This window comes from Antennarius striatus, chromosome 13 (genome assembly GCF_040054535.1).
Source record: "Antennarius striatus isolate MH-2024 chromosome 13, ASM4005453v1, whole genome shotgun sequence".
Classification (NCBI taxonomy): Eukaryota; Metazoa; Chordata; class Actinopteri; order Lophiiformes; family Antennariidae; genus Antennarius; species Antennarius striatus.
This window is the reverse complement of record NC_090788.1, coordinates 11,689,201-11,713,806: the sequence shown is the minus strand read 5'-3', so window position 1 is coordinate 11,713,806 and position 24,606 is coordinate 11,689,201. Positions and strand designations below refer to the sequence as shown.

At 41.7% G+C, this 24,606-nt stretch overlaps 1 protein-coding gene across 1 annotated transcript; it reads left to right on the top strand.

Annotated features, from left to right (window-relative positions):
* Positions 1–3,395: 3,395 nt before the first annotated feature.
* Positions 3,396–24,243, top strand: pom121 (POM121 transmembrane nucleoporin). The gene is made up of 13 exons (XM_068331784.1): positions 3,396–3,998; positions 7,572–7,781; positions 11,112–11,258; positions 12,012–12,092; positions 12,366–12,537; positions 12,623–12,711; positions 12,792–12,871; positions 13,143–13,264; positions 13,349–13,448; positions 16,331–16,657; positions 16,919–18,349; positions 18,847–18,945; positions 22,846–24,243. Exons 1-13 carry the CDS (start codon positions 3,433–3,435, stop codon positions 22,944–22,946), a joined length of 3,525 nt encoding a protein of 1,174 aa, XP_068187885.1. The 5' UTR covers positions 3,396–3,432; the 3' UTR covers positions 22,947–24,243.
* The last annotated feature ends 363 nt before the right edge of the window (positions 24,244–24,606 follow it).

Genomic DNA, 24,606 nt, shown 5'->3' with positions numbered 1-24,606 from the left:
CTACAGGTATATCATCAGGACCGACTGCCTTTCCACTCTTCATCCTCTTCAATGCCCTCCTGACTAATTTCTGCTACATCCTGGTCCACAACAGTCTCCTCTTCTAGTCTTTGTTCTCTCTCATTTTCCAAGTTCATCAACTCTTCAAAGTACTCTTTCCATCTTCCCATCACACTACTGGCACCTGTCAATAGACTTCCATCCCTATCCTTAATCACCCTAACCTGCTGCACGTCCTTCCCATCTCTATCTCTCTGTCTTGCCAACTGGTATAGATCAGTCTCTCCCTCCTTACTGTCCAACCTAGCATACAAGTCATCATAAGCCCCTTGTTTGGCCTTTTCTACCTCTACCTTCACCTTACGCTGCATCTCCCTGTACCCCTGTCTACTCTCCTCAGTCCTCTCAGTGTCCCACTTCCTCTTAGCTAACCTTTTTTCTGTATACACTCCTGTACCTCCTCATTCCACCACCAAGTCTCCTTATCTACTTTCCTTCCAGATGACACACCAAGTACTCTCCTACCTGTCTCCCTGATCACATTAGCTGTAGTTGTCCAGTCATCTGGAAGCAACTCCTTGCCACCCAGAGCCTGTCTTAACTCCTTCCTAAAAGTCATGCAACACTCTTCCTTCCTTCCTTCCTTTTGCATCATGTCAACCAACTCTCTACCTTTTCCTGTCATAGTTCCAGCATTCAACATCCCTACTCTTAGTCCTATACTCTTGGCGCTTCTCTTGTCTTTCTTCGCACTTTCCTCCTCTCCTTCTTCGACCAACAGTAATCCAATTTCCACCGGCGCCCTGTAGGTCAACAGCGCCGATGGCGGTCGTTGTTAACCTGGGCCTCGACCGATCCATTTTGGAAGTCATAGGTTTGATTCACATCTTTGATTTGGCAAAAGTGTTACGCCAGATGCCCTTCCTGATGTAACCCTCTGTGTTTATCCAGGCTTTTGATTTTTGCAAAAACACTTCAATCACATTCAAACATTTTGCAATTTTACATTAGATGAAGCACTAAAGTGCCTCAGAAGATTTTTTGCAAAAAAACTTCAATCACATTTAACATTTAGAACATTTAGAACATTTAGAACATTTTACAATTTTTCATTAGATGAAATTTCAAAAACACTAAACACTCAAAAACATTAAACACCAAGAAACAAAGGGAAATACAATATAAAAATTAGTACATTATAACAGGAAGTTTTCAAAAGTGAGGTGGTCATCAACTAAAGTGCATAGGACATTTTTGTAACAGCAGATGTTCCTAAAGTTATTTAGGTCTTTTGTCTATTTATAGAAACAAAATTCTAGTTTTAAGCGACATCTGATGTTACAGCAAAAAACAGTAGCTGCTTCTTGAACAGTATTGTTTTCAATTCTCCTCTTCCTGGTCACATAAATTGCAAGTTTTGCCTCCCCAGAAATAAAATTTAAAAGCTGCCACTTTCTCTGATTCAATCTACACAGCATCGTACACATGCTGGTTACACAGCATCGTAGATGAATTTCCTGATACTAAAATTTTCACTGAACAAATTAAAAACATTCGTTAGAAGAGTGAAGAGCACTGAAAGTCTCCCACACTCACTGAAAGCATGAAAGACTGTTAACCCGGGCCTCGACCGATCCATTATGGAAGTCATAGGTTTGATTCACATCTTTGATTTGGCAAAAGTTTTACACTGGATGCCCTTCCTGATGCAACCCTCTGTGTTTATCCGGGCTTGGGCCCGGCACAATAAGACACTGGCTTGTGCCCTCTTGCGGCTACATTAGGTCATTGAAAAATACTGTATATTTAAAAAGTGAAACATAAAAGTCGACTTATAAAAGTCCGTTTATTTACTTTTTTGGGGGGTGGGGGGTGTCGGGGCAGCAGTAGCTAAGTCAACAAGGTCTCTAAATTGTCAGTCTTTATTAGAATTTCCTATTGTGAGCCAGAGAGGGAAGTGCTGCACCCCTGTGAGTTCAGGGGGAAAGCAAAAGGAGACAGGGAGAGAAAACACAAACAAGGTAGTGGATAGACAGGCAGTGCTGTTGGAGTGAAACAGGTTTAGGCTGTTTTATTCTATCTTAGAACTGATATTTCAACACCAACGTTACAAAACATCAGATTAGTGGAGGTCCTGATAATATAGAATAGGCCATCAGAGGAAACCAGTGTAGGAGGAAGATAGAGGGCATAATATTGTGATGACTGAAGTGAGACTCATCACATTCTGACGGGACCCAATGGTTCTCAATAATTGGACTCGACAGGAGCTGGTAAACCCTGACCCACCATGCCTGTGTGATGAAACCAACACCCAGATAGGCTACCAGAACTCAACAGGGCCACGCCAGCCGAGCACTCCCAGAATCCATCACACGAAGAGCCACCGGGGGCACCGATAACCACGTAGACCCAGGGACCCAAAGGAGGCAACGGCCGCCACCGCCAGGGCGCACGGGACAGGCCCAAGGGGCACGGGGCAGGGAGCACCCACAGGTAGATGGGAGACAAGGTCCGCGGGGCAGGAGCCAAGCCGCCCAGCCACCATCCCGCCCCCAAATGAAGCAATGACTCCGTACCACCCGACTACCCCCGCACCCACGGGCCATCCCCCCGCAGCCCGACCCCCAGGCCAGGCCAGGCCCGACAGCCTACACATCGCCCCATCCCCACAACAGCGCCCCAGCCCACACCCCCGGTCACCATCGCTGCACGGCGAATCAGCGGCCACGACCAACAACCGGCAGCCATCAACAACCATCCAGTCGTCATAAAAAGCCCGCAACCAAGCCCAACCCCCCAGCAGCCCAAGCCCAAGCCGAGCCGCAGGCCCAGATCAAGCGGCCCCTCCACAGCCCTAGGCCCTAGAGCCCCCCCCCCCCCCCCCCACACACACACACACACACAAATACATATTATGAAGGATATATTGTATTTCGTCTTCTCAAACTCAAGAAAGGGTTTACTCCCAAAAAGATTTTTAAAAAACTAGCATACGCAACATGATTTAATATTCTATTGTTATACAGGAACCTTCTGTGATAGCAGGTCCATTTTTGTACATATATTCATCATGGGCACAACAGGTCTGCAGTTTTTCAGTAGTTTTATTGTTATATATTTCAAGAATGGATGAGTAATGGAGATGTAAACACGGAAGGTAGTCACTATGATAACTTGACCTGCAGCTGTCAGACAAATAAAATACAAAACGTAAAGTACAAAACGTAACACAAAAGCACAATGACTGAAGTATAAAATGAAACTCAAATAAAGATTTCGTAAGACCGCCAGATTGACTTCTGTTCAATTTATCCCAATAGGTGGCGCTAGTCATCGAAACGTAAATGTTTAAAATGCGAAGAATAAGAAATCGACCCAGAAGAGCAGCATGATGGGATATGAGAGTCCTCCCGGCGGCGCGTTGCCGCCATGTCACCTAGAGGGAAATGTTTAGCGATTTTCTCTGCCTTAGGCATTGTTAGCTGCGCTTTTTACTATATACCCATCATTGTTTTCACGACTTTCATTCTTGCTGTGTGTTTAGTTGTGTGTTTTTACCACAGAGGAGAAGCGCTTCCCGCCAGGTTGGGCCTAAATCCGCGGGCCGGGCTAAACGTACTAGGGGTACTCAAGCCCTGGTTGTGGGGTTGGGGGGGAACCGGCGTGTCCCTCACTGTACAGGGTATCAAGGATCAGAGAGTAGCTCAAAGATCAAAGAGTAGTAGGAACAAAGTCGAGTTCCGTGAATCAGAAAGACAATTCCGAGAACGGTTTGGTGACACTGGGATTTATCGGAGGGAAGCCTTGGAAACTGACTCCTTTCTCGTAAGTCCACGGGAGTTCCTCATGTGGAGTTACATCGGAAAAGCCGACAGTCCAACACCTGACCCCGTGAGGCCGAGGGCAGGGAGAAATCCCCGAGAACAACTGCGAGAAAAACTATCCAGACCCAACCATGCTGTCTATAACCCAAACAGGAGGTTGTCATTTGCTGGGTAAGTTTATAATCAAGTCACGATCGCTGTAACGTTACAAGCCTTAGCGCTCAGTCCGCTTGGAGGCGATAGAGGTTTACGTTCAATTTCTTGGCGGGTTTCAGTGAGCGACTTTCAGCTTTGGAAGGATCACGGCTGTAAGGTAGTCAATCAACATGCACATCTGATCACTTCAGAAATTCGCGATAAAAATATGGTAGACCATGTTATTCAGTAATTGGTGGAAGTTTGGTTTGGTTAGGGAAGGCTGTCCCTGTCCCTTTATACATTTATTTCATAAATGTATAAAGTGGGAACCCGTGGAAATTCCAGGATAAAAAATAGCATCAGACTTCATACCAAACACATGAAAACAAACGTATTGGTATTATAAACCTAGCGCACCCAACGTAGTCAAAAATCAACGTGGTGACGTAACGACTTGTGTGGCAAATCATGGATTGCGCTGGGCAGGCATTGCGAAGCCGAAGATGAACGTTAGCAGGCTGTGTGAGAAGAGGATGCAGAAGACAGGGTTAGATGGAGGCAACTGATTCGCTGTGGCGATCCCTGAAGGGAAAAGCCGAAAGGAAAAGATGATGATGAATGTCAGCAGGCTAACTGGGGAAAGAAGGGTAACTAGTCGGGAGGTTGGGAAAGAGCTAATGTTAATGGAAAAGGAACCTGTCAAAAGAGCAAGTGGAAAAGAAATTTTAGAGAAGTGATAGTTCTGTTAGCTGACTACATGAAAACAACTGTATGTAGTTACTTAAAGAGCGTTTTTGTTAGATGCCCGAGGAGCATTTTGGATACTACATCGATTGTCCAATTCCAAATGGAAACCATAGCTGGACAGACTGTTCGTGCTAGCCAGCTAGTTTCACTCAGAAACCGTTGCCGTTTTTTGTGTCGTTCCTGTTGTTTGGACTTTCTGCTCAAAAACATAAAAATTGTTGGAACAGTTATGACACTCTAAAATTATGTTAACTCGGATGTCCATGTATAGTTAGTGATGGGCAGATGAAGCCCCACGGGAAGCATTGAAGCTTTTCATCCCAATCGGTTCACTGCGGTTCTAAGCTTTATGAGGCTTCATTTGCTCTATGTGTAAGTTCTCAGTTATCCAGGTCACGGTTATGCAAGGCTTAATGTTAAAATCAGTCCACTGGACTTAAAGAAAGTCCAGTGGATTGTGTGTATGGCATTTTGCAGAAAGCCTGTGAATAAAAATGTCAGCAAAATAGGGAATTGTGAAAAACATGTATATTTTAGTAATGGCAGTACACTGTGTGTGTGTGTGTGTGTGTGTGTGTGTGTGTGTGTGTGTGTGTGTGTGTGTAAAATCAAATCTATTAATAATTCCAATAGGAAATTACTTTTATCGCCAAATGTATACAGTATACACACACTGTATACGTGTGCAAGCGTACATCATGTCAAATGATCATTTTCCAGACTGGCAGTATTGAAAATGATCATTTGGATATGATGAAAATGAAAATACACAGCCCCCACACCCCCAAAAGTAAATGAACTGACCTTTATAAGTTGACTTTTATGTTTCATATTTTAAATGCACAGTATTTTTCAATGACCTAAGGTAATGTGGTCCAGTAGATCACTAACATTTTTTATTTATGAAAAATAATGCAAATAGAACATTAAACATACCGTACTGTAGCAGATTAAATGATATTAAAAAATCTCATTATGTCTACCATAAATGTAGAACTTCTGCTCTGAGATTCAAAGAAATTTTAAAAATACCTGCTTTAAATTTTATGGAAATATCCAGGTCAATCTAAATGGCTAATTAAACTTATACCTTTTTAATGTTAAAAATCCAGTGTGTTATAATAATATTATTGTTACAATCACTACTACCAAACTTCTAAAACACAACTTTTTCTCCCTTCGCCATGCTCCTGTCTTTTGCACTGAGTGGGGCCATTTCAACTTCAAATACTTTGTCAGATGCACTGTAATCCACACGAAATCCCCCTTTCTCCAGGGAAATCCATGATTCAAATCAGTGACCCCAGAAGACATCCTCTGTATAGGACGTCCTTGCCTGGCATGTCATACCTGCATCACAACAAAAAACAGAAGTGAGAAGTTATACTTCAACTTTGATGCAACAGAGACACTTCCTATCTATGCAGAAACTACTGTGATGATAAACATTTCACACCTCCATTCCTCAAGTTAACTTACAAAATACAGTAAACATGTACATTGAGGGGAGGGTGGTTGGGGTATGGACAATGATTGTGCTTTTGTAACGTTGAGGTATAGCCAGTGATTATGCTTGGGTCATATCATTGGTTTTTATTTAAAAAAACAAACATTTTTGTCCACTGTAGCAGATTTTAGGTGATTCTTTTTTTTTTTAACAAATTCCCCCTGCTTTAAAAAACAACTGCCTTATATTGCTGTGAAAACTTGCGGTACAAACCGAACCACTACCTGAATCAGGCCATGTACACATGTAGCCGCATAAGTGTGTGATCAACACGTTTACAAGCTAAAGAACTCCAAGAACCGGACCAGGACGTGTGGAAATTCACGGCGTTCGTCCTGGAGGATTACCTCCATCACAGAGTTCTCCCATCAGCAGTAAACGCATCCCGGTCGGACACAGAACTGGCGTCAGCGAGGAACATGATTGAATGAATAAATATATAAATTTAATAACTCATAAAGTAAGAAACAGACGAACGAATATTCAACTGTCAAGCATGTTTATCAATGCGTCTTCGACATGGAGCTGTTATACATCAGAAAATAGCCAGTTTTAACTCTGTCCATTCTGTGTGTACATGTAGACATGAGTCACACACACTAACGTCACAGTGGTTGTCATCGCAGGGAGATGCCCCCGAGATAGAAAGAGTTTTGGTTACAGCGTCCTCACGACAACACATACCCGGCGTTTTCAAAAACTTCACTTTGGCCGGCGTTTTCGTCCCGGGTATCTGTGTTGTCGTCTGGACGAAAGGCGTAACCGCAATAAAAGGCCTCGCTTTCCGATGCTTTACACCATATTGTTCACTTGATTCCTTCTGGCTGATGTGCCGGGGTTGGTTGGGTGTGTGACAGCACAGACTTTTCAAGTGAGCTTATTCAAATATATAGGTGGGAAGATATAACCTGACTACAGTTTAAATCCCTAGGCAACACTGGCATGCCTGGTGGAAAAGAGGACCAGAGTGAAGGAACTTAATTTTAATTTTGCTTTCAGTCTGAGTATAATGTGAATGTGTTATGGGTACATTTTTATTTTTATTATTATTATTTTTACTTTTTATTCTATTTTATACTGTTTATACTTTAGTATATGTCCTCTTAGTACTGTATGTGTCTGTTAGTGTAGTGTATGTCTTGAGGTGTGTCCTGTCCTGTGGTGTCTGTGTTTCTTTTTCTCCTGGTGTTTATCCAGTATTTATTCGTTATGTATGCCTGAGCAGTGGATATGTGCAATTTCCCCCGGGATTAATAAAGGATATATCTATGTATCTATTTTACTGGTTATCCATTGTTGAATGCAGGAAGCATGATTTCATGCTTCTATTCATATATTTTCTGTCCATATAGGGAGTCACCAGGAACCCCGGGCAGATTTACCATCACCCCCCAGCGTCACTATCCCCTGCAGCGGTCAGGTGTTTCATCAGTGGGAGTGTTACCTCCTGTTGGGTGGGATGGCTTCAGGAAGAAGAACATCCTCAGCCCTCGTAACGTCCCAGCGGCCTTCAGCCCAGTTACTGTGAAGATTGCAAGGCCCGACCACCACAGCTGCCAGAGGTCTGAACTTTCTCAAAAACATTTTACGATTACAGTATTCCTTTGCCCAATACTGTATCTCAAAATAAATCACACATACATGCTGGTTTCAGTATTGATTTAGCTTTGTTGTCGATATACAGTACTTGAGATTGCAGTAAGGTAATTGGTCTGTTTGGTCTTCAAACCACTGATCTGACAACAAGGACTTGTTATCTGACTTTTAAATTATCAATGATTCGCAGTGATGATTGTATAAAATCACAATTTAACAATGAGATTATATAATCACATTCCAATATTCAACAGCAAATTGACACATTTACTTAAACTCATTCTGATTCTGTTATTGAAATAACCTCTACAGTCATAATTGCTACATTCTTTACTGTGAGTATTTAATGCATTTATCTGATGACAATATTTATTCACCCTCAAACAGGATCCTGTTACTTCCTGGCATCTGCATGCAAGGTTAGGTTGCATTTGTATGCAACCTAAAGTATTTTTGTCCTGCACAGGAGTTATGATTTTAATGAAGAAAGGGAAAATAAATTGGAGCATCTCTACAACCTATCATACTACTGTATGTCATAGTGACAGTGCCTTAATTAGAGATAATGTTGAAGATACCAGTGAATGCAGAAACAGTTTATTTTACCTCAAGAAAGTAGTGCATCACTGGGATGCACTTCAAGAAAAAATTGTGCAACATGATATTTATCTTCCCAAAAGTAAAAACGAATATACGGTAGAAGCGTACACAAAGATTGAGTTTTGCCAATAGTACAATATAAAAACTTAACAAACTTAATTTTAATGTTTTTATTAATAACATCATAACTGTTAAAGTAAAAAGAAAAAAAAGAGTAAATTATATGAGTTAAATCCTCGTAGTCATTAAAAAACTGTTTTAGAAATAAAGATGTACGTAATATTTTTTTTTTCACTTTTGCTTTTCACTCAAGTTTTCTCTGCCTTTAATTTATATACAGTATTCTACTATTCCACTGCACCAGACAAATTTCAGTAATGTGTCACTAATTTCTGTCTCTTTTTCTTCATTAACTTTTGATTGTTTTTTATGCAAGAAAGCACTCATTGTCACTTGCTTTTTCTCCAACTTTTGCATCTTTCTAGGAGGCATGGTGATAATTAATCAACCTTTATTACATCCTGCTTTAGAGCGGTGATGTATTGTAATTGTCACTGTTTGTGTGTTCGTCCGTCTGTCTGTCCATCCGTTAGTCCACTTAATATCATCACAACCGTTGCAGATAGATGAAAGAAAAAGTACATTACTCAGTTGGCAAAGGGGATGAAAATGAGATGACTTTGACCTTGAGAAAAGTATGTTATGGTCACATTTCAACTTTTGTACATAAGAGAAAGATGAGGGAGAAGGCCACTGTGAGTAAGACCATAGATCCAAGCTAGTGCTTTGATCAATGAAAGTAGGCAGTGTTTGCGTGCATCCTTGCGTCTTTAACGCACAACTTTTGACGGGGATGCACGATCGTCGGACAGCAAGGGATGCAAGCTTTAAATGCTTTAAATGCTGACAATAAAAAAAAATAGATGCTACCTTTTTTCCGAGATATAATATTGGGAAAAAATGCACTTCCATTCAACAAAAAATATTCACAATTTATCCATTTCTCCACTTAAATTTCAAACCCGGAAATCGCCGTTATGTCTCTCTCGAGACTCATCTGCAGGATTCAGCCCCCGATAAAATCATCTTGCATTGAGAGTAACCCAACACAATGTGTGCTCATTCTGTGCGCAGCAGTGACAGAGCAACGGGTTAGTCTTATATTATCACCGTGCCTCCAAAAACAAACAAATGACAATCAGTGTTTTTATGGATAAAAATCAATCAAAAATTCATGAAGACAAAAAGACAAGATATTTCTGTGGACGGTAAGAATGAAGAGGCAGAAGAAGACAAGCAAAAACCAGTAAAATCCGAGCATTTGTACACCAATGGACGCAATTGTTTCCATGGGTGAGGCACGTTGATAGCTATGGAAAAAGATAACATGTATTGCGAGGTATGCACACAACATAATTCAATGTTATATATATAACATTTAAAAGGTTGTGAAATGGATAGCTGCTGAATATATACCATTCAACAAGTTTAAAACTATCATTTAACTTATGCATGGCATTAGTGTACCTGATGTGGATCTCATTAAACAACAAAACATGCATTATGACGCGTACTTCACAGAAAGCCAACTTTTGGATAGTTTGGCCGAAGTTTAAGAGAAAGAGTTAATAGAAAAAATTCAGGCATCTCCGGTATTAATTAAGCATCCTTGCAGACGAGTCAAAAGACGTATCAAATGTAAGGAGGTTAGTTCTCTATGCTCAAATAATTTACTCTGACACAATGTTTCTAAAACTTTTTTTTAAAGAATAACTACCAGGCTTTAACATTTTGATAAAAAAATTTAATTTATTATTTCTTTTTACTCAAAAAGTTATGACATTATTAATAATATAATTAAAATTAACAGTTTTAGTTTTTAGATTGTACTATTGGCTAAATCAAATCAATCCTTGCATACGTCTTTTACCGTATATTCTGTTATTTTGGGATGCATAAACGTCATGCTGGGATGCACAAATTTTTGTTGCAGCGCATCCCAGGGATGCACTACTTTCTTGAGGTAAAATGAACTCTGAGTAGGTCAGGGTAAAATTTTGAATTCAGGGTTGTCACGGGATGTTTCAGTCTCTGACTGCCTTGGTTTTAGTTTGTATAGTGCTTAATCACATCTGCAGACATTTCAAAGCTTTTTAACAGACAGAGAAACCCAAGAGCTCTCTCCATGCACAAGCGACAGCTTATTCTTGCTCTGGAAGGTCTCACTGCAGCATATAAAACGGGCAGATGTCGTGTTGCCGTGTGGTCAATGATAAGGCAGAATCACGCAGGTGACGCTCATGACGTGCGAGTTTCTCGTGCAAGATCAAAACAAGGGCGATTTCCGGGTTCAAAATTTAAGTGGAGAAATGGAAAAATTGTGAATATTTTTCTTGAATGGAAGTCCCTAGGACACATGCTGTCTGACGTTTGTGCATTCCTGTCAAAAAGTGTGCGGCAAGGACGCATGCAAACGAGAACGCTGTTGAAATATATCTTATCCACTGAGCCATCCTCACACTGTCAGCAAACTTTAGTGATTTCTGATGCCAAACATAGCTCAGTTTGTCTCTAATGTTAAAAGGTGTTTGCTTGTTGAATGAGTGCTTAGAAATATTTCTCATTGTTTGTTCCTCTAATTTGCTTTTACCATTGAGAAAAAAGAATGACTTAATTATCGCCTGTCTGGGTTTCAGTTTGGACCTGAGTTGTGTGGGGCTCCCCAGGGCCCCTGCAGACCCCTGTTCCAGAGAAAGTGTCCTCAAGGTGTTGAAGGAAAGCCGCAAGAGAGAAGTGGAGGAAGAGGACAGAAGCTTCACAACTGAGCAGAGAAGCAAAAGAAGGTATCCTAGTGAACGAGGAACTATGTGCTAGCCAGCTTCCTGTATTACTTTCTAATGTTATAAACATTAGCCTTTTTTTATTTTTTTTCCCTTTGTTTTTGCAAAACATTTTCAGACGTAGAATGAAGTTTTAAGTATATTGAAAATGTGGAGCTCAGATGCAGTTTTCAGCAGTATTGAAACCTGTGCTTTATTGTCATGGAATCATCACACAGAACCAACAAAATAGACCTCAGTAATAGCTGGAGGTTAAATCGGAGTGATTCATCGAACATGCTTAGATGCTAAACAGTGTATTTGGTATTTTTATGTTGAACGTTTCCAGATGGCTTTCCTTACAGCACCACTGTAAATTGAGTGCTGCTAGGATGTTGTAGAAAGTCAAGCGTTCATGCACACAGAGAAACAGTGGTGTGTGTTCTTATTGCGTTATAACATCATTAATAAATGGATTATCACCTTATACTTTTCTGACATACCATTTAAATACATGGATAAATAACTATGTAGCAAAATATATGCTTGTATATTAATCTCATGCTGTTATCAATACTTGTGTATTTAACTAAATCTTGAGAATCTTAATGGTAGGACATTACATCTGACAGAGTTGGATGAAGCCAGTTATCATCCACATCACATAGCTGACAGGTGTCTCAGCTTTTCTGTCTTGAACTTTAACACAGGAGGACTTGGTTCATGCTTCTAGTCAACCATGTTATGCATGTTTCTAATCCATGTTCATTTCCCAAGGCGTAATGACAGTGATGGAAGTGCACATTCTGCTTTTGGGCCGCTTTTACTCAATGGAGCACCATCACAGCTGGTTCCGAAGTGAGTCAAACCTTTATGAAGAGACTAACTGCCTCATCTTGACTTTGTGCTTTACTTTCAGTGAAGGGTTTCCCTCAAGCAAGTTGTAAGAAAGGGATTAAGCTTTCGCTAGTTCTTCTCAAATGTATAATTCTGATGTGTTGATTATATGGTGTGTCCAGCAACATAGAGCTTTAGCTACCCTGCTGAAACCCTGTTCTCCATTTGAGGCTTTGCAGTGTGTGAGGTATATGGCGGCTCTATAACAGTTGAGTGAATTACATCTTTGTACAGGCCAGGGAGCCTGAAAAGAGGGATGACCTCGCTGATGGAGGAGTCGACCATGAAGCGGTCCCGTACTTCCTCTATCAGTTCTGGCAGCGGTGTGCATTCCCCAAGAGGAACACCAGGGACAGCGAGAAATCCAATCCACAGCTCCTACAGCTCTTCGCGAGGCCTTATCCAGGTCTGCCTGTTGAGTTATGGTGCACACGGCCCAGCTGAGAGAAAGTGTGGTTGTTAAGTCTTTGTATTCATGTTTACCTTCACAGTGGAAGAAAACGTCTGCACCCAGTTCCCCTCTGTCCAGCCCCGGATCTTCTCGCTGTCAGACTCCAGAGGGAGCCTCAAAGAGATCCAGGTGTGTGTTCACTGATTTCCTGCTAATCATTTATGTTATGATCTAATTCATTACCAATTCTTGACTTGTTTCATTCCCAGAGAGGATGATGGACAATCTCCCAGCTCAGCCTCCTCAGTGAAGTCAGACCAGGCAGCTTCTAATAAGGCACCTGTTAATGGTGAGTCTCATTTGTGTCCAGTTGCTTTCTTGTGTTGTTCAGTTGATTTTTAGCTGACAGCAGAAGAGTTGGACTATATAGTGGCACAGATAAATAAACAGCTACTCAGCTGGCTGAGATACTTGATTCACTCAGCAGGGTCATTGTTGTTGGAGATGCTGGTCATTTTATTTCTTTCACTGCAACTGTATTTCAATGGAGATACTGTCTTACAAATAAACAGGAAGTAGACACTGATTGTGTTTCATCGTTCTTTTATTTAATGTTGCAGCCAAACTGACTCCAGTGTCTGAGGTTCCTGTCACAGCCACGACAAACTCTACTGGGAGTGGTGGCAAAAGAAAACGAAAAATCCAATTGGTGTCCAGCCAGCGAGACGATCAGATCTCACTCGTATGGAATGCTGCATTCTTCCCAGAAGTTGTGGCTGATGAAGCTGTTTGCTTTAAATTAATATTGGTCCCTGTTGTTTTGCAGCCTCCGCCTCCAGAGCTGGGGTACACCATCACTGTGAAGGACCTAGATGAAGAGAAAAGAGCAGCTATCAGTAAGATCCAGAAGATTCTGGAGACTCCTGGTGAGTATAAGAAACCCCAGAAGTAAACCGTTGAAAACTAATTTAACTTCTACACTCTTTGATTCTCGGAATACTGTTACCCTCCAGTCACACATACACACATGGAACATGCAGTCCTCCAATGCCGAGCACGTTTGCTTGTAGTCCTTTCTCTCCTGCACCCCACCCACCTTTGCTTTTTGGCATTTAAGAAAGCATTTCCAATCTAACATTTACTGGATGCAGCTGTGGCTTAGAGGGGGTCAGACCATCCTCCACTTGTCGAAAGGTTGCTTGTTCGAGCTTCTGTATCCCCCTGGTCTACATGCCAGTGCATCCTTGAGCAAGACACTTAACCCTAACTTGCTCCCTGGGTGCTAGAAGAGATGCCTGCTGCTCCTTGGATATTTTATGGACAATAAAGCTGTAAATAATCTACTGTTCTACTGCGCATGCGCGAGCTAGCCGCATGTTGCTCTCTTGTAAGAAGGACTATGTCCAAGTTTAGAGCGATCCTGGGTAACACCACCCACCCGTTGCACACTACCTTTGCCCAGCATAGGAGCTCCTTCAGTGGCAGACTGCTGTCACCAAGCTCCTCCACTGAGAGACTGTGGACCTCCTTTGTGCCCTGTGCCATCAGGGGGCACAATCACACTCTCAGAAGAAGGGGGTCTGACGCCGCAGGGTCATCAAGGCCGGCCGAGAAGGGGTAGACTGAGGGGGCCTGGGACACACTGGGGATGCACTGTGGGATACTTTGTGGGGGTCCTTAGTGTCGGTTTACAGCTCGGTTTAAACTTCCTTTTTATATTAGGGTCCCCTGTTTTTTCTGCTGTATAACTGTCATTATGCTAAATTATGTAATTTATGCGACGTCTTTGTCGGTGCCAATTTCGTCACTTATGTGTATTTATTTGTATCTCTGTGAGCAGATGTCTCCCCGAATTTCTCTTGGGATTATTATATATCTAATCTACTGCCATCACCCACCTTAACTCCAGTCTTAAAGGGGTCCTATTATGAAAATCACACTTTTTCAGGTATCTACATAGACATAGTGGTCCTCCCTAACCCGACCAACTCCTAGAATCTGGTAAAAAAAAAAAGTTTCCTGCATCAATAGATATTGGAAGTTTTAGGAGTTCATCACCCAGACCGAATCAAAGTAATCGGATTTTGCTAGAATATTATTTGTTACGTCACAAATCTACTCTGTGATTGGACAGAGTGATAACGATATTGATTGGTTCACATACCGAAGGGTGTGTCCATCCCCAAGGGGTGAGTTCGTTCAGGCTATGGTAGCATTGTGCAGTAATATCCTAGCTCAGAGCTATACACAAAGTTCTCACAAAATGTTGAACTTAGTTAGCATTTGGCTAACTAGTTAGGTCCACTTCAGTCGTGTGTGTGTGTGTGCGTTTGTGTGTGTGCAATTCGTGATCAGGCTACGTAGCGATGTGTGGTAATGACCTGGCTCAGAGCTACACACTGAAAGTTCCTCGCAAACTGTGAATTCAGCTAGCATTTGGCTAACTAGTTAGCGCAGCTTCAGTCAGGTGTGTATTGTGTGTTTGTCCATCAGAGGCTATCCCCAGCATCACAGCGAACAAATAATCAGTTGCACATTGATTACTAATACAGAACAATTGTCTGGTTTTTGGTGAATGAAAGCAGCTTTAGCTCTTCTAAGTGATCGGAGAGCTGTGTGTATACACACACACACACACACACACACAAGAATACAAGAGAAAAACTTGGTGTTACTGGTAAAATCCCATGTTTTGTTAGTTTGCATTAGCTTAGCTCCCGCGTTCTCTACGATCTGTCATTGTCCATGAGATTTTTTGTAAAACCAGCTTTAACATCACTGCTTTGAAGCGGGATGTAATTATCTCACCGGCTGGTCTGATTTTTTACACAATGAGCCATGGGTCTTTGTTCAGCAAAGACTGGCAACGACTTTTCTCAGCAAAGACCTGCTTCCTCATGGAGAACATGTCCACGCTTAGCGCCGAAAAATCAACCTTTATATCATGAAAAACGAGTGGAAAACACAAGAAGAATTAGAGTGAAATACGTAGCAGCGAAGTTACTGAAACTTAAAGCTCTAGACAATGGCGAGCGATCGCCATTGTCTAGAGCTGTAATGCATCTGTAATGCAGGCACGTTCGAGTGGCGCAAGTAAACAAACGCATGTGGGAGGGCAGTTCTGATTGGGCGGGAGATAGGGAAGTGTAGAGGGGGGAGGGGTGGAGATAGGGAGTTGAGAGCTAAGCCCCATTAAAACAGGGTTAGGGAGCAGAGGAGAATTTATCAATATTCAATCAAAGATATTGAAGACCGTAGATCACTTTGGGGCAAGACATTTCAAATACAGTGTAGTTGGACATCTGGCAGCTGAGTGACATGAATTAAAAAAAACATAATATGGGACCTTTAAAATTTCAATTTGAGAAAAATCCAGTTCTCTGAATATATGTTCTGACTCTGAACTCTCAAACTCAATACACAATCAGACACATCACTTGAGAAATTAAGTATTTTCTGTGGAGCAGAAGTCCAATTGGAGCTTGTTGCTCATTTTTACAAATGGCACTAAGCTTCAGACCTGTATGGTTGGGTCTGTGTGTGAACAGGTGAACAAATCTACCTGATAACTTTTGTTCATGTCATATTGCTATCCATCATTCCATCATTGATGTCTCATGAAGTATAGGAGATTAATTCTCTTGAAGAGTTCCTTAAATCAGTTTTTAAATTTTTGCTTTTTTTTTTTTTTTGAGATAGTGTTGGGAAAGTTGTCTCTGCTTTTACAGGTGTGTCAGGAGCAGTATACTCTCCCAGTGACTGAAACAGCTCTGACCCCTGACCTTAACATTGACTTGTCCTCCTCTAGCTCCAGAGCCAGCAAAGCCTGTCTCTCCTCCAGCCATTGCTTCCACCCAACGTCCCTTGTCGACCACTACCACCAGCCTGAGCAGCCTTCTAGCAGCTCCACTGACCATAAGCTCAACTTCAACCATCCCCACCACCAGCCTGAGCAGCCTTCTGGCAGTTCCTCTGACCACGAGCTCCACTTCAAACATCCCAGTAATTAACCTGGACCCAGGCCCAGTCAGCAGTGCCAGTACAGTCCCAAAAGCCTCCAACCCACTACTGGATGCACTGAAAATGCAGAGCAGTATTTCTGCTAGCTTCAAATCCACTGCAAACACAACTGCAGGTATGACCATGTAACTGAGGGCGATACCAGACAGTTCAGAAGTTGTCTTGCCAGGATAAAAAAAACAAACAAACAGCAATGTTAATGGTATTTTTGTATTTTTAATGTGTAACTTAGGAAAAGAATAAACTACAGACATGGAACTTCTATTTTTTCTTTGTTGACATTTGAAAATGTAAGACTGGGGAATGTGTCATGACATCTGATGACTTTCCACTTTCTTCTCTGACATTTTTCTTCATCATTTACATCTGTCTGCAGTGTCAGCACCAACAACATCAGTTCAACCCAGTGGTTTGAACCTGAAGGTTCCAACCTCAGCGGCCCCTCTGATTCCTCATGCCACCCTGTCCCAATCCTCCTCTGCTGGTGTGGAGCAGCCCTCTGCCTTTACTCAGGTGCTGGGTCAGGTCTCTAAGGCTTCCAGCAGCATGACACCTGCAACAGGAGCAGGGCTGTTCGGACCAGCAAGCCAGAGCAGCACCCCCGCCCCCTCTTCAGTCTCCAATTCGGTCATTGCTGCTGTCTCAGACAGCAATTCAGGGTCAGTCAGTAACACCAATCCTCTGCTGGCTTCAGGATTCAAGCCCATCTTTGCCGTCGCCACCCCCTCCTCCACTTCAGCTGCGTCGACCCAAATAGAGGGCAAACCTGTCCAGAGTTTCAAACCCATTTTTGGCAGCCTTTCTGCAGGTGCTATCTTTGGACAGCCATCATCCCTCACAACCACCAACTCAACATCTACTGTCTTTGCTAGTACATCCTCTATGTTTGGTGGATCAACAAACAGCACCACAGTAACTGCATCTGTGTTTCCTGGCATGATGAATGCCCCCACTGGCATCACCTCCACCAGCTCCATCCCTGCCACACAGACCTCAGCCCAGCCAGTTGTGAAACCCCTTTTTGGAAACTGGTCATCCTCCACAGCGAGTACCAGTTCGTCTTCAGTGGCCCCTACTGCTACTACTGCAGCCTCCACCAACGGAAACTTCACATTTGGTGCCACACAGCCCGATCCACAAGCTGCCCACCAAAAAATATTTACATTTGGTCAAGCTTCACCTAGCATGAACACCACTACTGCTATATTTGGAGGCTTTGCCATGGATAGCAAAGTGTCTTCCATCCCCATCACCTCCTCCACCACCACCACCACTGCTGCTGCCAGCACCACCCAATCCACTTTCACCTTTGGAAAGTCATCATTTCAAGCACCAGTAGCGCAGTCAACCTTCGGGTCCTCAACAGCAGCACAGCCAAAACCATTCACTTTTGGAGGCAGTGCAGCATCTAACCCCACCCCCACCCTTGCCTCTAACCCCACCCCACCCCCCTTCCCTTTTGGGGCAGCTGCTGTCACCACAGCAACCACCTTTGGGAACCCAGTCAAACCAGTTTTTGGAGCCGGCTCCACCAGTTTTTCTTTTGGCGGCACAACAACTCCTGCAATGTCTTCAGCTGCACCGAGCTTTGGAGCAGCATCCCAGGCTCAGAGCTCCTCTTCAGCAACCTTCACATTTGGTGGTGCGGCTCAGCAGGCTCCGCCCTCTGGCCCAACTCAGTCAGCACCTAGTGGATTTAACTTCGGTGCTGGTATGCCCCAGTTTGGAACACCAGTCACCAATACGTCTGTCCCTCAGATGGGAAGCTTCAATTTTGGTGCTGCTGCTATTGACAAACCAGCTTTTGGTAAGGAATTAGGACAGTTTGACTGTTTTTCAGAATGAATGCAGCTAGAGGGGTTCTTCTGTGAGTTGACTGAAGGATTAACAGTTTTTATTTTCACAGTACAGTACTGTATTTAAACTTGATATTCAAACTTGAAAGACAGCAGTAGGACAAGAAGTCTTGGCTATTAAATTATTGAAAATCTGTATGATTACTGTCATTCAGTGTGGATTCAAAATTATTTTTCATTCATGATTTTACTGTTTTACTTAGAGTTAGCTCTAAACTCAATGATATCTGTGAAATCTTATCATACTAATCAGAAAAACATTCATGGGGATAATAGAAACCAGATAATATCCACATAGCTACATGAATCTGTAGTTATATCTTGGTATGGATGTCTTGCTGCTCCAACCTCTTGGACAAACTGACATTTTGATATTGCTCCAGCTACTCATTTTTCTGTCAGTGGGATTCTTTGTGGTGTATTCAACCTGTATGGATCCTTTTCGCAGGAACATCTACCCCATCCTTTGGCCAGAGTGCTCCTGCAGGTCCAATTCCCTTCGGAAGTCCTGGGACTCCAGTTCAAGGCTTCAATCCTGTTCCTTTTGGTAAGACAATAATGGTCTGTGCATCGTTTAGTTTGTAAAAAGCTTCACATGTCAAGCTAAAAGTGGTGACATTTGTTCATTCGAGTCAGATGAGGAGCTGCTGATCCCTACTCTTCTCTACTTATATGATTGGTCCCTGCAGCATTGAACTTGCAGTGGTATCTTTATTACAAAATTTTCTACTTACGAAATTTCTCAGCAGGAAAATATTGCCTCTACTTACGAAAGAAATTTCGACTTACGTAATGTAAAAACACAGTATCGGCTGATACTCGAATCTCCCACAGGTTCCTGAACACAACATTCTCATAGCTGCTCTGCCATTGGCTATTACCTATTACGTATCTTCCTGGCATCCCATTGGCTAAGAGGGATGCCACTCCACCTCTGTGTGGAGATAGATTGGTGCTTATGTAGTGTCTTCAGCATTCGGCACTCAACCTGTGAGGTAGTCTGATAGTTTTGAGCAAATATAATAACTTTTTCAGTACGTATTCGCTATGGACCCCAAGAAAGTGACGGAGAAAAGAGGAAAAGAAAAGACGAAGAAAAGTTTTTTTGTCCATACAAACAAAGCAAGAGATAATAGAAAAGCGTGAAAAAGGGATGCATACAATTTCCTCTGGGATTAATACAATGTCCTCTGGAATAATAAAGTATCTATCTATTTGGTTGATCTCGCCAAAGAATATGGCTGAAATACATCTATAATCGCCACGTTATTAAAACAAAAGGAAGTTTAAGGAGTTTAGGGCATTGCGTGGGTGGTCGGATAACTTCAAAAGGAGGACTGGAATTCACTGTGTTGTTCGGCATCGTGAGATAGGAGTGCATGAACCAAAGAGGGCAAAAAAACAATGAGGACAGGTAAAGGTAAAGGACCGTCATTATTATTCCTTATTCTTTGATCTTTTACATTATTCACAACTCTCATTTATTGTGCAATAATCTAATTGTAACATGTATTTGTTACATGTTTTGATGCTTTTTTTATGATTTATAAAACATGTCGGAATTTTTTTGGGGCTTGGAACGGATTAGGATATTTGCATGGAAAACGCGTCTACTTACATAATTTTCTACTTAAATAATTTCTTCCGGAACCAACTAATTTCGTAAGTAGAGGTACCACTGTATACAGTATTTTCTGCACTATAAGGTGCACTGGATTATAAGGCGCACCCTTAATGAATTGTTTATTTTATAAACTATTTCATATATAAGGTGCATCGGATTATAAGGCGCATATACTGTATTGGCCTGAATATAAGACGTTTTTTTTTTTACATTGAAATAAGACTGAAAAAGTCTGGGTCGTCTTACATTCGGGGTCTAGACATTATACTCATTCACAACGCTGGATGGCGCCAGATATCTTTAAAGCGAATGCTGAACTTAACTCCACAGGCCAAAGCAAACCCCTGTCACGAAGAAGAAAAATAAAAAATAGCAGTAAGAAAGAAAATAGAAGAAAATAAGAGAAGAGATAACAGAAAATGGAGAAACCTAGCGACAATCTGGAGAAAAGTGGGTCGAAGATCAGCCAGGTTAACCGGCAGCTGAGGAGAAGTTATGATATAAACTTCAAGATGATGGTGATAAATGAAGCAGAGTCTTCAAACAATTACAAAGCGGCTGTGAAATATGGTGTCACAGAGTGTAATGTACGGAGATGGAGAGCTAAAAAGATTGCCTAAAAATGCTCACAGTCAGAGAAAAGCTTTCTGTGGTCCTCAGAGCAGCCGCTTCCAAGAGCTCGACAGGAGGGTGTGCGTATCTGGACGAGAAACGAAAGGACGGGATGCCCATTAGATACTAAGATGTGATGGACAGTTTTTGCATGATTTGAATGAGGCAAAATAACATGCTTTGTCTCTCGAATATATTGTTAGAATCATTTGTTTCAGATGTACTGTAATTATTTTCTGTATAAAAATTAAATTTGGTGTTCAAAAATTCTTTTTTCAAACTTGAGTCTTGAAAAAGAGGGGTCGTCTTATAATCAGGGTCATCTTATATTTGGGCCAATACGGTAATAAAAAAATTAAAATAGATTTAAAAATCTAGTGGCTGTAGTTGCGATATCTGTCCACTAGCCAGAGCATTCATGACTGAGTACCTTTAGTCACCTATGAATGGCCCTATTGTTATTTCAATGAAGCCATTCTGAGCCTCATCAGAGAAACCTGATCGCTTGATCACTTTGCCATATTAGAAAGAAGTCAACACGCATATTCAAAACCCTGACATTAAAAACCGGTTAAATTCATTCCGAGTGGACCACTCAGTTCGAACTGAAGTTCAAAGCAGATATTTAAGCTCCGACATTCATCTTCGTTTATTAATTAAATATTTTTTCAATCAATCGGTAGTCCAGTCGGAGGTCAGGTGCAGCTATTTGCTGCTGCACTGTGTGTCCTAAATCATTTTAACCAGTTTTAATGTCAGGCTGCTAATTTACTAGAAAATGCTACACTGTCTTACTCATAGAACTGACTGTAGTTAACGGTGTCTCACCGCCGTGAAACTCTCCGCACGTCGCTGCCAGACAATACACAAGCCTAAATGCGCCCCCACGTGTTGTTTCAGGTATCAACTACATTTACAAATCAATTGCAGCACACCAGGCACCTTTGCCTAGCAGTGACTCTGTTCTTGAAATTTCAGAAAAGGCTGGAAGTTCAGCTTTGAGGGTCTTTCATTCACCTTTATGCCGGTTTCTCTGTGTGTTTCCGCAAACTAATAGAATGGACCGTCACTGGATTCCAGATTACAGCACAATAGCATTTTTTAGACCAATCAAGTTTAAAGTGGGTTCTTTCCAGCGCCACAGTAGTTGGAAAATACTGAGATCAGTCGGTCAGTCAAACTTTATTAATAGAGTTGTTGAAAATTCCCTTTTTTGCTACGTAATCGTAGCCGGTCACCGGTGCTGCTCTGCAGTCAGACAGCAGCTCAAAGAGAGCGGCACTTTGGCGACGCCCCTTGACTACCGTTGTTAGAGGGTGTAGTACCTTCTGAGGGTGCCTCAGACTGCATGACTGCCAGCCATACTGCCAGCTTTTTTTCAGCGATCTTGTTTTTAACCAATACTAATATTAATATATATACAAGGCTTATAAGGCGCACTACTTTTTATGAGTACATCAGAGGGACAGCACATGTTAGAGGTTTTGGAGATAAAGTCAGAGAGGCCAGACTGTGATGGTTTGGACATGTCCAGAGGAGAGATAGTGAAAATATTGGTAGAAGAATGCTGAGTTTTGAACTGCCAGGAAGACCAAAGAGGAAGACCAAAGAGGGAGATTTATTGATGTAGTGAAAGAGGACATGAAGGTAGTTGGTGTGAGAGAAGAGGATGCAGAAGACGGGATTAGATGGAGGCAATTAATTTGCTGTGGTGACCCCTGAAGGGAAAAGCCAAAAGGAAAAGAAGATCAGATTATAAAGTGCACTACGGGATTATGAGAAAATTATAGGCTTTTAGGTGCAGTTTATAGTGCGGAAAATACTGTACTTGTTGCTAGTGGGTGTAAATCAATTGCATGGTGTGAAGCAGCTTTAACTCTTTTTATGTTTGTATACTGAGGAACACATGAAATAATGACAGGCAACACATTGAAACCCAATCTTATTGATTTAAGTACAGTTGAAATATGGAGGAGAATGGCAAAACATTTACCTGGTTCCATTAGCTCAATGTCACACTCTTCTAGATGAGCAAAGACTGCTGTGGGGACAGTTTATCCACTTAGTTGTTTTTGTGTCATCCATTCTAACTACCATGGCAGTTTCATGAGTCATGCTGTTGAAACACTAATAGTGTATTCCTAAGATGTTAGAGAAACAATTTGATGACAGTCTGTTGAAATTATCATTTCATGTGTGTTTCATCATCAGGATCTCCAGCAACTCCTTCCTTCTCCATCGGAGCTGGATCAAAGCCTTCTGGAGCGCGTCAGAGACTGCAAGCACGGAGGCAACATAACAGGAAGAAGTAAAGAGCTGCACTGCTTTTCAGAGAATTTGGCCATTGCATCTGTGGCTAATTTGGCTCACATTTCTAAGCTCAGCATCCCCCAAACGAGCAGCAGTCATGCCCCTGCTTCCTTCCACTCTCCCAGTGGGTTGCGCTGGCCCGAAACAGTTGTTTGCAGAAGAGTTAGAAAGAGCACACCAACTTGCTTGTGTTCACATTGTCTGGATGACGGCGTGAGCCAGTGAGGGAATGTAGTGGTGAAGACAAGATCCATAACAGTGTACTATACTTGAAAGGGAGAAAGACAGTTTATTTGTTTTATTATAAACAAAAGCATATCCAAAGTTCTCTTTCCTTTACAGTGTGCGGACACTCCCATCGGTTGAACTTGAGGACAAAGTTGATTCCAGCAAATAAGGAGCTTTGGCTCAAACATTTATTTTTTTATGTAATATGCTCACTGGTTTGTATGTTGCTGAATATTTGATTAGATTATCTGAATGAGTTTGTATAGGGTGATTGCTTAAGATAAGGTACACAGTGCAGTGTAAATGTACAGTTGAGATGTTTTAAATTATTTTTTTAATTGGCTTTGTGACCCTATAAGTGGATGAAGCATTTCTGCACTTGATGAGTAAATGTCTTAATGTAGGAGGTGCAGACCCTTGTGTTCTTGTTTCATACACTTTGATGCAAGCATTCCCTGTGTCCTCCATTGGCCATCTTTTTTGTTGGCCAAAATTGATGTAATTGATGGATAGGATGAACACTTCTGACTTACGCTGGCAAACCAAAGCCAATACTTCATTCAGCACCTGTGAAAAGAATCATAGATCTTTATTTCATCTTTGAATTTTGAGATGTTTGTTGTGCCAGACTACCTCTTTATTCCAGGCACTGAATCCTTATTTCACTGAAGCATATTGATTAGAATTCACCTTTCAAGTACTGTTAATACATATGTACCTTTTAATAAATACTGGGTTTAAAATATTGGCAGAGCAACACAATTTTACCACTTCTGAAATATCTTGCTTAGAATAAATGACACCTCATTAAAGTCACATCAGATTTTTTCAAAATACCTGTACAACCTGTTTGAATACAGCTACAGAGATGCTCACATTGCAGGGATTTCAATCATCTAATGTCTTATTTTCACCAAAAGTTTGGAATTTTTGTCAAGCAAAAATGATGTTAAAATATGTGTGCATTCAAAGTTCTTTAAAGTGATGTCACGTGTGAAAGAAAACTGCTGTTTTTGATGGTAAACTTTGAATTAATAAAACAGAATTTTGGACAGTGACATCCAGCTAGAATATAAACACGATTAAGATAAGATAATCCTTTATTGTCCCACTGTGGGAAAATTTGTGCGATCGTGGTAGTGGGGGGAGGGGGGTCATGCATACAGTAGTACTTAAATAATACACATATGGTATACATATTAACCTATATCAACAATTTACAGTTTATATTTAAAATACAAACTATGCAAACTACAAAACTGCAGATTACATCGATCATCCGGATTTCGACTGTGGTGTTCGCTGAATGGTCTGCTGGAAGGATTGCTGGTTATACAGCCTGACGGCCGTGGGCAGGGCTGACCTGCGATAGCGTTCCTTCATGCATCTTGGGTGAAACAACCTATTGCTGAAGGAGCTCTCCAGTGATCTTAG